The 18473-nt window shown below is 38.8% G+C and overlaps 1 protein-coding gene and 2 long non-coding RNA genes across 10 annotated transcripts in view; 2 read left to right on the forward strand and 1 right to left on the reverse strand.

Moving 5' to 3' along the window:
- LOC100747412 (CREB-regulated transcription coactivator 1) overlaps positions 1-18473 on the reverse strand; it is a 62167-nt gene that overhangs the window by 9181 nt on the left and 34513 nt on the right. For 4 of the 8 annotated variants that reach the window (XM_024368619.2, XM_024368618.2, XM_024368624.2 and 1 more), the window contains 7 exons: positions 12681-12936; positions 8025-8130; positions 7004-7127; positions 5216-5308; positions 1389-1544; positions 923-1030; positions 503-664 (listed from right to left, as the gene is read on the reverse strand). In XM_024368619.2, the coding sequence (XP_024224387.1) occupies positions 503-664; positions 923-1030; positions 1389-1544; positions 5216-5308; positions 7004-7127; positions 8025-8130; positions 12681-12936 (1005 nt within the window). Of the gene's footprint in view, positions 1-502; positions 665-922; positions 1031-1388; positions 1545-3119; positions 3168-5215; positions 5309-7003; positions 7128-8024; positions 8131-12680; positions 12937-18473 lie in introns of all 8 variants that reach the window. The other 4 variants (XM_012387266.3, XM_024368621.2, XM_024368620.2 and 1 more) reach the window with 2 other exon arrangements.
- Positions 11388-14420, forward strand: LOC112213076. Its single transcript, XR_002946959.2, has 3 exons — positions 11388-11636; positions 12618-13843; positions 13917-14420. It is a non-coding gene; the product is annotated as an uncharacterized LOC112213076 (long non-coding RNA).
- On the forward strand, positions 14493-16556 carry LOC112213075. Its single transcript, XR_002946958.2, has 2 exons — positions 14493-15265; positions 15341-16556. It is a non-coding gene; the product is annotated as an uncharacterized LOC112213075 (long non-coding RNA).

Raw genomic sequence — 18473 nt, forward strand, 5'->3', positions numbered from 1 at the left:
AAAAAAAAAAAAAAAAAAAGAAAAAAGAAAAAAATCAATCGTCGTTTTCGTTACAATTATAAATTAAAATCAATTATAATGGAAAGTAGCACGAGTCGAACGTGAAGCATGCGTGCTCCACTGCTGTGCGATGTTAAATAAAATGTCTCAACCGCAGTGCTATCGATTTAGCTTCCGCGTTACGAGCAATAAAACAACACCGGTGAAGCGTTGTTCACGGCCGAAACGCAACGTGATGTCGATAGCGCCACTCTTGATAATAAGGGAGATATTCGAAGATCCCTTGAGCGACGCTCCGAATCCTGTAAAATCGAACGAACGATCGGGACGATTCGTCGAGTCGTTTCCAAAGATACTTTCTCACCAAGACAACGTGAAATTGTCTGAAAGATTTAAACCTGAGGCACCGCGTTGGATCGTTGTGAAAGGAAGAGAACACGAGACGGTGGCTGAATACGAAAACCACGATACTCCACGATAAGGACGGACTCCTTTTACTAACCATCGTGAACTGCTCGAAGTCCTGCTGAAGCGCCGCTGCCTGTGCCTGGTTCAGGAAGTAATTGTTTTGGTCGATGTTCTCTGACGTTAAGTTCGGTGGACCTGGATGACCCGTGGGACTAGGAGGCGCCGATGGATTATTACTGTAACTCAATGGGCTGCCCTGCGATCGATCACAGATTACACCAGTTATTTACACTCCTGTTATTTCTATTATTCCATTATTACTTCTTTTATTATTCGATCGAATTCTATGTACTTTTTGCCTTTTACCTCGTATATTGTATATAACATACTCGTAACTATAAAATAATAACTAAAAGGAATATTGAATCTTTGCAAAATTATATTTCCGCTATTTAATTTCCGTTATTTATTTTTCCATTATTGATCCATAAACACTTATTATAAAAATACTTACTTGAATCGTTAGTCCGGGTGACGATTGAGGCGACGGCCTATTCACCTGCTGCGAGGATCTGTACGAGCCTAAGGAGTTGAGCTGCGGTTGCTGTGTCTGCGACGACTTCTAAGAACAGCCACAAGAAGAACCATTATATCAATAAATTCTCTTTTTCCTTGTCACACATCGTATACTCCGTCGTCCTCTGCCCTTGGCAAAATACGCGACTAAAAACCAATTAACCTTCGTGGCGGTCTAAATCATTCGATCCGACAGGATGCTTGGAAATAAAAAAAAAAAAAAGAAAAAGAAAAACGACGCGGTCGACCTTTCGACTGCGAAAGAATTTCAAGCTACCATCCGATCGTTTTTTGCCTCGTTTCATAAGCTGGAAGCTTGCGAACGAGATCCTCGTAGGGTATAAACGTTTGAGGAATCGAGCAGAGGAAAGGAGAAACGAACGCGAATAACGTGATATACTAACTGGACTTTGCGGTGGCACAGGACTGTGCGGTTGCTGATAAATGTAGTGACCAGTTGGACTGTGGGACGTCGCCGTCGGTGGCTGAGGCACCGGTTGTTGCGAATAACTCTGAAGATCCTGTTGCGAAGTACTTGTGCTGTTTTCTAGCGCCACACCCTGTTTCATAGGCACAGCTATTAACGATCGGTCGGTGGTTTCTTTTTTTCCTTCGCCTAGCCTCAGTCTGAATGGTTAGTAGCGGTAGCTATGCGAGGCTCGCGCGATCGATTTCTATGCCGATTGCGAACGTTCAAAGTCACGGGAAACGCGGTTCACCGACGACCGCGGTGCTCGTCTCTTTTCGTGGTACGGTAAAACCTCCATTATCCGAATTAATAGGGAGATACGTGATTGTTCGGCTGAAGGAATTTCCAGATGATAGAACGGTCTTGTAATTAGTTTTCTCCGTAATTATTATTCTACAGTTGTATATTGTTCTACATACGTCCTCGTTCTCCAACAAATCTTTTCATTTTCATAATATCGAATTTTCATAATTATATGAAAATTCTATTAAACGATACGATACGTAAATTTAAGATACTTGGACCCAATTAGTCGATATATAAATACTGGAATAAGCACAATAGTACGCCAATGTTATTTGTAGGCACTGGATATTTCAGAAAGTATAATACAAGGATAATTACGAAGGATAATATGTAATATAAATGTAATATTTAGTTAACTATATTCGCGGATCGTATATCTTTTATTCTGCTGATAAATCAAATCGTAAGATTCTTAATGGCGTTGACCTGCGTTGAATTCAGTTGTGCCTTAAATAGTCTAAGGTCTCTGTCTAATGCAATAATACTTCGGATTGAGAAGGCTTCGTCGTCATTTTCATTGCAATTTTCCTCTTCGGATACTAAAGGTTCCATTGTATTTACACGAAACCGAAAAGGCCGAGATCGCCCGAGGGGCGGACGTTTTCTTCAATTTCCAATTTAATTACGAACCAGCGAGCTTTATCAGGTAAACGTTATTCATCCGCGACGGCCGAGCTTTTTCTTCTTAAGCGGACAATTAACGTCTATCCGGTCGAGTGACTCGACCGATAAAAGTTCCTCTTTTCCTCGGAGCCCTCGCGAATGCAAACAAGATTCACAAAGATATCGGATTCATTTAGCTGGCAAAGTTCTCCAGCTCCGATATGGAACTTCTAACCATCGTGCCAGCGCGAAATAACCTTCCCCCAGCTAAGAAACGGACCATGGAAACGAGTTCGAAACTCGACGACAAACATTTTCCATTTACGCGGTGGAAAAATTTCCGATCGAATGTTTACGCCTCCGACGATCTCAGTGAGAAATTCATCGATGAAATTCTATCCGCGTATTTTCGTCCGGAAAAAGCACAAGAGCTAATTCCCGATCGCGTGTCAACGATTCCACGAAACTTCTACTTTTGGCCAAACTTTTTCTACTTTGCAACGTTGACACGCGGTGTCACGAGATCACCGAATTCGTGTTCGAGGTTCGACTATCCGTGACTTTTCGCTGTATTTTACATGTGCGGTTCGACTATTGCCTCTGTTTCGTAAGCTACGGATACTATTAAGAAGCAGGACGATATTAAAAACGAAAGAAAGAAAGAAAATGGGGAAAAACGAATCGAAGAACGAAAGGAGATTTGTAGTGAAACGCGCGGCGTTGTCGTAAGCGCAAGAACAAAAAAATTGCTACTAACCTTACACGTGTGAAGGAACCTAGAGTTAACAGGCACTGATAAATGGTTCTGCAAAATAACAAACACAAACAAACACTACAACAAAGGCAAAATAAAAATAAAATGAAATTAAAGGTGGCCGCTAAGCGTACAGGAGGCTGGTACTAATTCGCTCAAACGATCCGAGACCAAATTCAATCTTTTTCCTTTTTTTTTTTTTTTTTTTTTACCGCAAAACCGTTTATCGTTAATGTTGATCGAATCGTTCGTTTTAAATGAAAAAGAGGGCATGCATCGAACGCTTATAATTCACTCGAAGCAATAATACAAGAGAGTAGTGGCAATTTAAAAAATTTTGACCATTTCGCGGCAAACTACACGATCGCTGGATTAAGGAGAAAAGATACGTATATTATAAAATTACATTTTCGTAATTTCTTAGCGCATTTAGAACAACGAGGTACGCGTGTCTCGCGAGAGAACTTACTCGTAGCGAAACTCACGACGCAACGACAGGCATTACGCTTCTTTCGCCACGGTGCATTAACGTTTTACGACCAGGATGTAGGATAAAATCGATATTCAGCCGGGCTACGACTAATCTAGATAACGATTAACAAACCGTGGCCGTGATTGTTAATGTTGATCGAATCGTTCGTTTTAAATGAAAAAGAGGGCATGCATCGAACGCTTATAATTCACTCGAAGCAATAATACAAGAGAGTAGTGGCAATTTAAAAAATTTTGACCATTTCGCGGCAAACTACACGATCGCTGGATTAAGGAGAAAAGATACGTATATTATAAAATTACATTTTCGTAATTTCTTAGCGCATTTAGAACAACGAGGTACGCGTGTCTCGCGAGAGAACTTACTCGTAGCGAAACTCACGACGCAACGACAGGCATTACGCTTCTTTCGCCACGGTGCATTAACGTTTTACGACCAGGATGTAGGATAAAATCGATATTCAGCCGGGCTACGACTAATCTAGATAACGATTAACAAACCGTGGCCGTGATTGCTCCATCGGAGAACGATAATGGCACTCTATCGAAATTGTACGCGAGTGGAGAGCGGCATGCCATAGTAGTTACGTACAAAGTAAAACACTTTAGCTGGCGATCTAAGTGTTTCATAACCGTCGGTGGCGATAAGTCTGCGTGGAAAAACGAAATCGCTAATCCGATCGTCGATTTCGTTCTTTCTCGTCGAGTCGTACGGAAATCGCGTTCGAACATCGCGCCATTACGTTCCGTTTTAATAACGACGATACGCTACTGTTTATCCGAAAGCTCTGTGACGTTGTACTCGTAACACAGCGATGGTTATCGAAGCACAGAAAAGCACAGAACATCTTTTTTCCATGCAACACTACGCATGTACCAGCCGTTACGTTCTGATTCCTACTAACTAGCTTTATAGAGACCAGGCATCTCTCTTTTAGGTTGTTGCATATGAAATGGCCGATTTTACGATTTTTTCCAAATAAAGATTAATCAGAAATAACGAACATTAAACTTAAAATTAGTCACATTAAATTTATACGTTCTCATCTAATTTTTACATCTGACCTACTAACTTGTGATATTTGGAATTGTCAATTACAGTCGGTCAACCACATTCTTCCAAACCGCTACGAATATAGACTCGTTCTAAATTCCACATTCAAGAAGCTCTAAATGGAAATCTAAGTGACAGTAAATAATTTCCAAAGCTGTCTCCTTCATATATAAAATCTTCTCCCTTCCTTTACAGTTCATTATTATCACTAGAAATCAGATATTTTTCAAAAAGCTATAAATATCTTAAAAATCTTGTCAAAAATTCGGCTATTTCATCTGCAAGTACCTAATATACTATACGCATAGTCGACGAGACCGCGTCTTTCTCTATGTTTCAAACCCGAAGTCAAATATTTACGGCATTTGTAATATCGAGTTTGATCAATCCAAAGCGAATTTCTCAATCAGAGTTACGAGAATAGAGAACAGTACTTCAGTTCAAGTGAACGGTGAAGAAAGACACAGCGCTGTCGACTATAGAGTTGGCAGGTGCAGCAACATTCTCTAAGAACCCGATACTGTGTACCGTACAGGATCGCGAGGATATTTACTTGGGCGCTGGTCTGATCCTGCGAAAAGGATAGCCTCCCAGCTTGGGGTAAGCTGGTCGGCGACAGATTTGTGGGACTGCTCGTTTCACGACTCTGGAATACACCAGCAGTACCACCATTTCAAAACAGATTCCTTTCTACCAAGGAAACGCTACCTAAGTCTTTTATGTTACTCGAACGTCACGCGACGCTACCTGATATGACACGGTCTGTAGTGGATATGTAAGAAAGAAAGAAAAGGGAACAAAATAAAAGTAGACGCGGTCAAACGGGTTGAGAACGTGTTGAAAATAGGGCAAAAAAAGATATATATATCGTAATCGCGCGCGATTATTCCGATATCGACACGTACACCGTTTCCGCGGACGCATTTTTGCACGAAGTTGATACGACATGGCGATACGATGAATTTCGAACTGAATACCACCTGTTATTTAAATTCGTCATGCCTCGTCCGGATTAGTCGGCTTACTTCACGTTAAATGATCTGACTAACGAGAAGGAGAATAGAAACCCGATAGTGATATTAGTTAGTTAATTGCAATTAGTAAGTTGGCTAATCCGAACAGAGCATCGTTTTCTTCGTTTTACAGTTTTATCGAGGAAAAGTCGTGTCTTGGATTAGAGAGACTAGCCTCTCAAGCTGATAGTTATGTAAATGATATTTGCAGAAACTAATGGTTCAAGGGATAATTCAATTGTACGAATTCAGGAGACTCGGAGTAATTTCTTTATCCTTTTCAACTTTGATACCTTACGTATATTTAAATCATAGTTGAACGAATTATCAAAAAACTGAATGATAAATGTATTTATTTTCGATCAAAGTGGATTTATAATGCGTTATTTCTCCTTCGCGAGAAGCTAGAAGAAACGTGTTTCTGTTAGAATTAGAATTTAGAATTTAGATAACTATAGAATTTATAGCTAGATAACTAGATAAAGAAAGAAAGTTTCGGCTATAGTACGAAGGAGACTCGGTGCTAAAGAGTCAAAGTCACATAAAATTACATGATCTTGTAGTATATCCGAAATAAATATGAAGAAAAGGGGACGTTTGAACTGTACACTGTACCCAGCCACTGGTAAATGTATGAACCCTTCGATCGATTTGTATAGATAACACGTGAAATATGTGTGACGATAAATATTAATACCAGACGAACTATTAAAAGCAATAGTTTATATCTTATGCAATCAATTATATATAGATACTCTTCTTTATTCAAAACTTTATCAATGATATATTAAAATTAATTCGTGGAAATTTGAACGAGTCCTTAATTTTATTGATGCAATTAATTTCTCTGTATTAATTTGAAAGGGCTTTGTCCAAAGGAAATGAAATCGAAGACAATGAGCTTTTAAAATAATAAAACTGCTCCGTAACGTTTAACGCTTACAAATGACAGTTCTTCTATCGTAAGTTATCTTTTAAAAATAAATTTCATATTGCGATTCTCTAATAAAGTTCTCTAATGAAGTATAAAATCGTACTTGGTCTTCTTGTTTGCAATTTTCTAACTGAATTTAATTTTATCGGATAGAAACAAGCGCCCGCATATCTTTCAGCGATAGCGTACGACGAATCAGCTTAAGAGATTAGACCGACGAATACCAAAGACAGAAATTCCCCTTTATAATGAACACGATAAAATAAAATAAATAAATAAATAAAATAACGAAGGAAGCTACGACTGTAATAAAAGGTGATTTACGAATGTACAGCCTCGTAAGGTTTAAGAAGAAACTGAGCCGCGTGAAGGACACGTAATTGGACGAACTTACGTTGCTGAATGGTGTACTGCTCGAGTGATCCTCTTGATCCGACGGGAAGTGGACCAGGTCGGGCAACGATCGCGTGTTGCCTATGGGAATTTGCTGTCCTGGTGGCTGAGAGCTCGGATCTATGCTGCAAGACAAATACGTGCTTCAATCAGAAATCGATGCATTTACGAGAGAGAAGCGCACGAGAATCTATAGTAACTGTCAGAGTCTCGAGGCGCCAGTCATTCTCGAAACGACTTCGACCAATGTCAATGTTGTCCAACCGTAATACGAAAGTGCAAAACTAGGAACTCAAATTCTACGAGATTAACTAGAATTTGTTGAATTAACTGGAATATTTCGACTAGAGTAGAATATAATTATTTATCCGAAGAAATTATAACGTGTATACTCCCCTTAAACATTGGATAATATTAGAATAGCAAAATTCTACACGAACGAACTTATCACTTTTATCATCTGTTATCTTCAAACGTTAACATTAAACGGATAGCTTTCCAAAAGCTAAGGAATTTATAATTTTTCTTACGGCCAACCATCGTCAAATGTTTCGCTAATTAACTCTTCGATGATCGATCGTTTAATCGATGTTTTAATAATCAAGCTTCTACTATATGATATTATTAGACAATCGTTTAGAAAGTAGATGATAGATAAGACGACTAATAAAATACAAAGATGAGAGTTAGACTTCGATCGCTTGTCGCGAACGCGCTAAAATTTAAGACTGTCCTGAGGATAGACCGGACGATCCCTATTCAAAATTATATAAACTCTGTGCACGAGCGCATTAGTATGTGCGATATAATGCGTCGTGAATACAATGAAACTTCGTACAATAGCCACGACGTATAAATAATGCATATACTGGTGTGCAACAATAGACAGTGTACTTATCAAGAGGAGATATTCCACGAGATTCGTAAAATTTCAGCCGTCTTTTTCCTTGAGCCGGCTAATCGAAATCGATACGGGGTTGGTATCGCTGGTCGATACAGAGGGAGAGAAAAAGTTTCCTTACTTGCTTCCAGGCACTCGAGGTATTTCACAGGATGATCTTGGCCGTTCGATGAATCCGTAATGCAGGTCCCTGTTGTCGCTCCCGGACCCAGTTATGGTATGCTGATCTATATACAACGAATTATAAAATGTAAGATAAAAAGGTTAAAAGTAGCAACACGAAGGATCAAACGATAAGTAATTAATTCTAAATATTGTTAATTTTGCCGTGTTCGAGGCAATTTGTCGACTATTAACGCTTGAATTAGCGGTGGCTAAAAAACGTCCAGTTTGTAGCTTAATGAATCGCAATGAAGGATACGGTAAACGAAAGTAAATCTAAAACATATATATGGTAATAAAAAAAACACCACAATTGTGTAAAGCATAATTATAATTAACACGAGTAATGAATATGATGCACATTTTGATTAAAGAATACACGATGCAAGGATGAAAACATTCTTTAGAAAAAGATCACTGAAATTGTGAAAAACGCAGCATCGAATAATTCAAACATCCAAGAAAATTTCATTATATTAATAATTTAAATTGCCGAGAAAATTTCATTATATTAATAATTCAAATTGCCGAGAAAACTTCATTACATTAATAGTTCAAATTTCCGTGAAAATTTTCATTGTATTAATAATTCAAATTTCCAAGAAAATAACAATAATAATAATAGTCCAAATTTCCTAGAATATTTAATTCATTTTCAAATAATAAAACAAATACATCAAATCTACGAGGTTTATAAAATTTATATGAACAATTACGAATCGATGATTATGATAATTCTGGTAATTCTACAATTAATTCAATTGCAGCTTTTCGACGCTTATGCTTTAAAACGTGCCATAGTTGGAGGGTGATGCACACGATACGTAGTCCCAAGGCAGAGCGTCCGATTTCGTTGAAGCAACCTAACACCATGTAATGCTTGCTACTTGCTAACATTACTACGGGTATAACGTTTCAGTTCCGATCCCCTCGTGTCGCTGGTCGGTAACAGATTAAGAGGGAATCATCGAAGCCGCGTATATCCGACCGACCGGAATCGGAAAACCTGCCTCGGCCAATGACCCGTCTTTCTAAAGACCTGTTCGCAAATTCCAAATCTTTCGCAGGAAGCTCTTAATAGTTTCTCGCTTTTTATCGATACGGTGCCCCATTTTTCGCGAGTATATCACAGGGCAGAATATAGCGAGGTGCTGAATTAATTCATTAAACATTTGTAACGCTATGTTAAGAGCCGAGCTGGACATTGTATTTCGTTCTATTTTTACCTTTCTACTTTTGTCGTATAAAATAAAACGAGTATTTGCACGAAATAAAAATACAAAAAGGTCGCTTTTTATTTATACGTCAAACTACAGGAAATGTATTTTCAAATGGTATATTGCTGGGAAAAAGATAGAAGTAAAACTTTTCTACGTACAATTAATTGAATTCACACGTAGACCATCGTAGGAACGTGTATCGTACTCTGTTTTTAATAGTTCGCGCAATAAATAAAACGCCGACTTATCACTATTGATATTTCCGTCATAAAATGATTTGAATAAATTGAAAAACGAGAAAATGGTTTGTAATTTTCGTGTCAATATTCTACAAAAAAAACACACACGCGTGCGCATTGACTTCGCATTAAAAATTTCTTCAGAGAATATAAATTTTTCAGAATCCAAACTGGTTTACTCCGCTTCTACATAATAGGATTCGTAGATGCATAATTAATATACATCTAGAAGGACAATTATTTTCAAGAACGTAATTATCACAGGAAAATAGTCACACGTTGTTCAAGTTTATTAATGTAACAGATAATTGACTAATACCATGCATGCTTGTGTAATATATATTGTATTAAATATCTTGTAATCTCTATAAATATTTCCAGATTTCTTTTAAACATTACCAATGCGATCACGATAATCATATCACGGTGCTAATCAAGTCTCAAGATATTTCATATTAACGCACATTAACGTATTCATGAAAAATGTCTGTAAACGTTCGGATACTTTCGTGAAGCTGTATATATCGACATCTGTCAGTGTCTACTGTATATACGTAGCTTATATCTTATCGGAGTGACCTCTAAATCAAGGAAGACAATTAAACGCAGCAAAAGAGGATCCTGACAAATCCTTGTTCAGACAAGAAACCAGCTTGCAAGGCTTAAAATGCTTGATCTTCGTCGAAAATTTGCCAGGCAGCTACTCGAGGCCGAGTGGCGGACGTACAACGAGGTAACTAGGTAATATGATAATGAGGGAATTTCTGAGACGAGTGTCTTCGTGAAAATCACACCGAAACAAAAGTTGACGAGAAACGTCGGAGGGGAAACGTGGTGATAATTCTCGAAATAATACACGCCATCGGTGATACGTGTCGGCGGAATTATTTACGCGACAACCGAAAGCGTTTATTATGCGGAGCACAGTTGGCTCGAGCGCGAGACACGTACTTTTTCAAACGGGGCGGATCCCAGAAACGACGCGAAAACTGACTTAATGGTTCGAAGATTACGTTCTAGATTAACCACGCTCTGCGTGAAACGTTCAATTCTATTTACGTCGTCGTTACTACGATTCTTTAAATGAAGGGTCGGGGAACGATAGCCAGGACAATTTCGAGAAAAAAATGAGCCTTAAAATGGTGAGCTTGGAGGGTTGTCGTGCAGGGTTTAGAAACGTGAATAAACGAGAATCTCTGAGTACGGTGTTGGTCATCGAATTATATATCTGATCAAATACAAAAATTTCGTTTCTACAATTATACGGATGAAATATCGTTCCTTTCTTTTTCTTCAAATACAAATTTAACAGCAAGTCAATTTCATCAAAACATCGTACATTTAGCCAAAACTCCATTAAATTGCAAAATAAATTTCATTTGTCGATATTTCTATTGCAACGACTAAATTAGTCTCGTTATTCCATATTTGAAGTATGCTCGGTTCTAGCTTTCAGAAATCAAAGAAGAAAGCGTTGCAGTTTCTTTATTTAAAAAACTTCCTTTCAGACAATTCATAGCTGGAGAATTGTCCGGATGGAATACGTACGACAAACGTAGACTGTGACAAAGTGTAGACTTTAAATTGCAAAACGTTCGTTTTCAATTTGCGAACAAAAAGGGAAAATCGCGCGGGAAGATTCACGAGGGCGCGAATTGGCTGAACTGTACCAGATATATCGTATCGAATATCCGAACAAATTGACTATTTGTCGCGTCTAGATGACGCGTGTTTCCCCCACGATAAAACATTTTGCGACACAATTCTGTTGCGACTGGTTAACAAGCAACCGCCTGATTGGCGCGCTCTTTTTTCCGCGAATCGTACGCGGCCAGTACAATTTTCAGCGCGGTCGGCATCATCAAAACGCATTGTAACACTAGTAACGTGTTTCCACGAAGCGATGTGATCGGATCACAACGAATCAGATACAGAAGAAAAACGTGTCGATCGCAAGAAAAAGGAACACTAGGCTGGATCGAGTGTGATGAACAGGAGGAATCGCGCGCGACACCGTTCATCGGTAGACAGATCCACTTAGGCTTAATTAGCAACGATTACTTAAATACGTCCTTATTTCCATGGATATATCTATGTATATATATATATAGCGTACGTATGTACGTTGAAAAGTTTTATCCAATTTTTAAACGAAACACATTATTATTATTATTATTTTATTTCATCGTTGCAAGATTATCAGATTACCAACGAACTTTGCTTGCTATATATCTAACTGCCATGCAATTCCATACAACTGTAGCATTCATCACATCCAAACACCCACATATATAGCTTTATTTCTTTTTATTTCTATGTACACTATCCTATACTTAATTTGTATAGTATCGCGCGTTTACCTTTGGCTTTTAATTAGTTCGGTACCTACCTATATCCCTACGATCTTTTTTCAAATCTCTTATCCTATCTTCTCTTTCAATACGCTAGAATTTATCCTACAGCATCGTTTTAACAGGTGTTTCAAGATATCTATCTTTAAACTACACAGAATACATTTGCGTTTTTACTCTTCCAACCAGGAACGATTTCTCTCCTACACGTTATCCGCATCTTATCCTCGCAATTAGCCTCTGGTTGCCTTCTTTTCCTTCTTTCTCCACGTATTCCGCTTCCTTCACTGTTCTTATATATTTCTACCTACTGTTATATTTGGCGTTCCAAATTTCACGATATCGCACTTGACCTTGCAACTCTTTCTCCCGTTCCGTCAGAACTTTAATTATATCAAGCTTCTGCTGCCTTAGATCTTCTACAATCCTAGCTAACCTAGGTAACTATTTCTTCAAAAGTATTCTTCCCTTTCTCTGCTATTTTCTGTCCTACCTATTTTCCTTTCTTTTTCACTCAGCCATTCCTTAACTAACACTCTACCCACGCTACCTTTTTAATACCCTTTTCATATCTCGAAGCTCCCTTCCCCTCTTTGAACCTAATTTTCTCTCCCTTGCTTCGCTAGATTATCAATGTTTACCGTTATATTACTCTATAATATAATTTCCGTGATTGTTTGTTACGATACTATCTTTCGGTAAGTTTATCGTATCCTTGATATTATTAGTTTCTTTGTTGCAGTAACGATCGCCCCCTGTGGATGACGAAGAAAAGCAGGAAAAGCAAGATTGAACGTATCTATACCTCGTCGATGGGGGATGGTGGTGTTTGACTGGCAGGCTTCGTTGGCGCTTTGATGCAGAGCCGAGTCTGAATTCGTTCTCCTCCATGTGTCCGGTGGCGGTGGTGAAAGATACGGAACACCGCTGTACGGTGAAGTATCGTGCCTTTTTTCCATCGGACGAGGTCGCATCGGTCCAACTCCCATGCTCCTACCCCTCTCGTTGTTACGATACACCATGGAATTGTGCTGCATCTCCTCCAAATTGCTGAGCGCTGTCTATAAACGCGAAAACATTATTTAAGTATTTATCTCGACAATCACATTATCTTGCCACTCGAAGAAGCATTTTTACGTGCACATGCAATAAATTTTTATCGATTGCATATCTTGCACGTGTCTATTCAAACGACACGAAAGGAAAAACTCATTCATCGTGTTTCTTTCAACTAGAACAAAAAATATATGGATGCATGTAAAATAAATGTCCATTGTGATGTAGAGATATTCTGTCATTCTTACACACATACATCGATCGATCGTTCTCACGTATAGATGACAGCGTCATTCTTCCTGAACGTTGCTCTATCTTATCGACCTTAACTAAACCTCTAAATTCTAAACACTTGGACGTTCAACTTCGGCGCATTGCTAATTGCATTCCAAACATTTGGTCCTATCCTCCGGCATAGATGATAGTGTCATTCCTCCGAAATTTTGCTTTATCTCATCGTTATTTACTATTTAAGTGCTTAAAACTTTGCCTTTCCTTTAAGTCCACGCTAATTGCATTCCAAATATGGACGTTCGATCTGCATATCACCAGTTGAAGTTCGCTCTGTTGACTAACGTAACATAAATTACTACGAACTTGAAACAAATCGTATCGTATACGTTACTAGAGCGCCGATGTTTATGTATTTATGGAAAATTTAAAGGTTCGAGGATACGCAGGCTACACATATTATACAAACATGTGTAAAATATTCAAGCTAAAGTAATATTTAATAAGCAAAGCAAATCTTCGTTTAAATTCTATTTTACAAATCTGCATAAATTTCTATTGCTCGAAAAAAAGAAAAAAAAAAAGGAAGAAAAAGAAAAAAAGAAAAAATGCATAGTGCATATTCATAGAATCACTATTTTGCAGAAGACGAATGCATTACGTACATGGAGCAAATGAAATGTAAACAAATTACTATTCTTCCCAGCTATAGCTTCCTTTAAAAACTTTCTACAGAAACAGATTCTGCCTGCAGGTACGATGAAAACGAACTAGCTCCGAGGAAAGTAATTTTCTTCTACCTTCGTTCTTTTTCGAGTTGGTCGGAATTTTCTCGTCCTATGAAACTCAGCCTGTGAAACGTTTCATCCGTTTTATGAGAGGACCAATGCGATATAAAGAGACTTAACGCAGGCGTTCGATCAGGACACGCCAGAACGAGAATCCGTGTCAGTTCCTCCAAAGATAAATCCATGGAGATAAGTTTCCCTTTGGAAAATATGAGCTTTTCCATCCACTAGCAATCAGATCTTATATCCACAACTTCTTGGAAGCGAACTAAAAATTCAAAGTACAAGAATATCGACCCTTTGATAACAACATTAATAAACGAGCTCGCGTTTCCGTGCTAATAGAAATTCTAAAAGTCTGCGCTTTTTAAAACAGACTACGACGAAACCATCGTAGAAATCTGCGATACAACTCGTACGAAACGATTATATACGATACAGCGAGTGTTTAAAGCTTTAGAAGCTTAAAGTTTGCCACTAAATTCTTCTTATTACCATAAAAAGACATAATCAGGTTGCCAATGTTTATGAATTTATTTAAATATTCGAGAGTCAAAGCAGCAAAGCAGAATATACGTAGTGACAACAAATCGATCGAATATCTTATAGAACGCGTTGACAAATTTTTATTATTAGATCGCGAATATTTATGCATTTATGGAAGATTTAAAGATGCAAATCTTTCGCGTAGTATCAAACAATCTATAAAATATATTATATACCCATAAAATATACTGACAAAATATGGCTGTTACGTTCGGGACATTGCGCGTATATGGGAAACTGGTGTCGAAATTCCTGTATACTATACGAGACTGGTTCCATCGGAAGTCCGAGTTACCTGCGACAACAGACGGGTGGCTTGCGTAAGGCAGAAAAGGATTTCGCGCTGGTTCGCATCAACGCGAGTCGCGTAATCGCAATTAATGCGACGCTCGCGGTAATGGTCGTTCTCATTATCATCGCGGTGTGTATTGGATAATGCTCGAGCGTATTCGATGATCCGGCGTGGACGTGAGATCCGTGTAAACAGCCAGTGTTAATTTTCGGTCTTCCAGAATGGTGAAGGGAGAGAGGAGATCGGTGCATATGTACATTTGAAATATGAAGCGGGACGGTAGGCGGGACAATCGATGACGGTACTATAATTAAAGTATCCTTCGATATTTCGCTCGAGAACGGACCAGAGTAACATCACGTGTCGTCGATGTCAAGGCGTCTTCGTCGAGCAGTGAACGGAACGAGGCGATGTACACTACCGCTTCAAAGTATCCGGATACTTGCACGTTTCTACAAGATATAATAATATGCATATGTAAGTATCTGATAATAATTCTAATAATATTATTGCTATCGAATCGATTATTAATTTTTACAACACTCCTTCTAGTTAATAGCTAAGTGGCCATGTGTGTATTGGCAAGCGCATACTCTTATTTTTCAAAGAAGCGTCGTTTTATCACGTCGAAAATACTGTCAAATGATATACGAAGCTTGATAATACACTTGCGCTTAATTAAATACTATATAAACGTTATAAGAAATACAATGGTGTGGAAATATGTTTGGTAGTCAGCGTATAGACCAAGTGACTCCGTAGGAAACGTAATAAGTACGGTATTGTTTCTATCGATTATTTCCTCGTTAACTGCTCGATAAAATTTATGTACTGTTACTACGGACCAAAGTGTTGGATACTTATGAGCCATAGTGTACGAAGGCAGAGGGGGAAAGAGCGAGACGGAACAACAGAGAGGAAGTTTATAGTGCACAGCAAGATAAAAACGAAGCGACCGTGAACGTGTACGAGGAATTGCCGCGAGCGTCGCTTCTAATAGCTTTGTGTTGGCCGTTTCATTCGCAGATCGCGCGAAAGCTGCGCTCTTAACATTGGCCTGATGGCAGACGGATTCACCTAACGTTAATTTAGAATCTAGATGAAATTCGGCAGGTATTCAAGAAACTCGACATCGTTATTTAGAACAATGTAAGAACGAATAACCGCGAGTCATCGGCCGGCGTATGTCGCGTGTATGCGCGAACGTAACGACACGCGGTCGCCGTAATACGAGAACGTAGAACGAGGTTGTCTCTTGGCAAATCCTTAATTAATAAAAACGCTGCATATCGAAGAAAACAATCGTGAACAAGCATGAACGATCGTGCTTGTTGTCGGTCTACGTGTTGTTATAAATAACCGTAACGTTCGAGGCAAATTATTAATTATAACACGTTAGCCAGTACACGAGCGGACGAGCATGGCTATCACGGTGCAAGGTTCAAGGGAAACCGCATTCTTCGAACGGCAAAGGCGAAAAAACCTATTAGTAAATGATATACACGCACGTCCCGTTTCGTTTTGTTTCGTTTCGCAGGTTCTAGGCTAGTCGTTCGCGAAGAGAAAAGACCGGGGAACGCAGAAACAGAAAACTAAGAAATGAAACGAAACGGTGACGATAGGACCTCGTGCAATGACACTTATATAACGCGAGTAAAAATTGGCTACTAGCATCGTGTAATACCATTTGCAACACATCAATGAGAGTGAAATGTTTGTGAATTCGTTAAGGAACGAGTAGTGAAATACATAATGTGTGAAAGAAAAATGAAGTAAGTTATTTTGTACAATGTATAAATGTATTAAAATAACGCAATAAATAATGCTATAGGCGTAACGAGTATAAAAATTATATTAACATACGATTCATATTTTTCCCTCTGAAAGAAGAATAAAGCGTATTCTCTGGGATAAGGAAAACTTCTTCCTCTATAGCTATAAGATCAGCATAACAAAACATGTTAGCGCACGAGAGTTGAACTTACGATACGATAATACGAAATTCATGATAGCCGAGTTCCAATAATAACGGTGCCAATGAAATTTTAAAATTTTTCGTATAACGTATATATCTAATATACGTATTCTTACAAGATTTCTACAATTGTTCGAATATTCTCGCGAGCCTCTGTATATCCGTATAATAAGTAACAGATGGTCCTGTTGTATTTCTCTGGCCGCATATAGGCGTAAAATTGTGATTAATGGAGTTCGAAAAACGCTGTTTAGAGATTCAACTTGTCCAGCTCGCTGGCCGATCGGACGCGCTGTGGCTTTCCAATTTTAGCGTCGCAAGAATTGTATGGCATAACGATATATTTTTAGTCGGTACAGAGTACATACGGTGTGTAGCGTGTACGGGCCGCTTCGAGTGTTTTCCCCCGCGGCACCGCGCACTGTTCACAGGCCACGCTGTAAACACAACGACAGGACAGGCACCGATTCTCTGTTTGCGACGACACGTGCTCGAAACAGGTACGCCCGCGAGAGCTCATTCATCCAACCAACACCGACCTACGCTCCTCCCCTGTCCGTGTGTATTTATATTACCGGCCGAATTACGATTCGGTGGACGAATTTGATCAACACCGCAGCCGTGTTCGCGTGCCGAAAAGTCTGCTGGCGTCGATTAACCGCGATCGAAGGGAAAAACAGTTTGATCGGATTTCGTCACTAGTCATGTTTTCACCGCGTGCTTCGCTCCACTAAATTGTAAACTTTCCTCGTCAGATAATACACTATTATTTCCCGCCTTGTATAAGCTTTTCATCGCCATTAAAATTCGCAGGAAAGATATGATAAGTATATATCTTCCGTTGATCTTTGTATGTTAATGCCGATCTATGACCGAAGTGAAATATTTTAATATAAAATAGCTGCAATTGGAGAGAACGCGTGGGCTCCGAACATATAGTTGCGGAAATTGCATGGAACGTACAAAAGATGTAACAGAATGCTTTGATATATCCGATATTTTAGCATCTTTCAAAATTGTAATATTAAGGCAATCGATATTTTTTAGGTTGTGAGAGCAGGTGGAAAGGGATATTATTGCCTTTAAAATAAAATAAAAATAAAATAAAAGACTAGCTTTAGTAACAGATAATCAACCGACAATGTATGAAATTTAATTTAATATCGTTTGCCTGTAAAATACGAAAAATATGACTCGCGTTGTTCCCCTGCGGCTTTTATCTATTGTATGAAACGACATCGCTGTCACAAATTTACAAGTGAAATATCTATCGCGTATTTAGGTTCGCCGACGTTATCGCGACGCGAGTCGTTGAACTTGCATTAAAAACACCTGCCAACGATTACTTCTTACGATACAGATCTGCGAAACGATACAGGACTCCTCCCTCCCACTTTGAGCAGTTTTTTCGTTCGTGCATTCTTTCTACGTGATCTCAAATTCTAGAAATAATCGTGCCGGCCGCTGTACGTGAATCACCATTTGTAATACACGATTTTTCTAGAATCACGCAAGACCATCGAGCTACAAGAAGCACGTTAAATCGAACGCAACGTTGTGCGTGAAATGCGAAACGAATGCAGCGATTTTTGCGCGCGCGCTCGTCGTACTTCTGCAGTCAGAGATCTTAATGAAAGAATCGAGTTAGCAGTCCACCGCGAAGACGAAGCAAAATTAATAAGCTGTCAACCAGTATGAACTGGTATGAAC

The sequence above is a fragment of the Bombus impatiens genome, unplaced genomic scaffold (genome assembly GCF_000188095.3).
Source record: "Bombus impatiens unplaced genomic scaffold, BIMP_2.2 scf_0463, whole genome shotgun sequence".
In the NCBI taxonomy this organism is placed as follows: domain Eukaryota; kingdom Metazoa; phylum Arthropoda; class Insecta; order Hymenoptera; family Apidae; genus Bombus; species Bombus impatiens.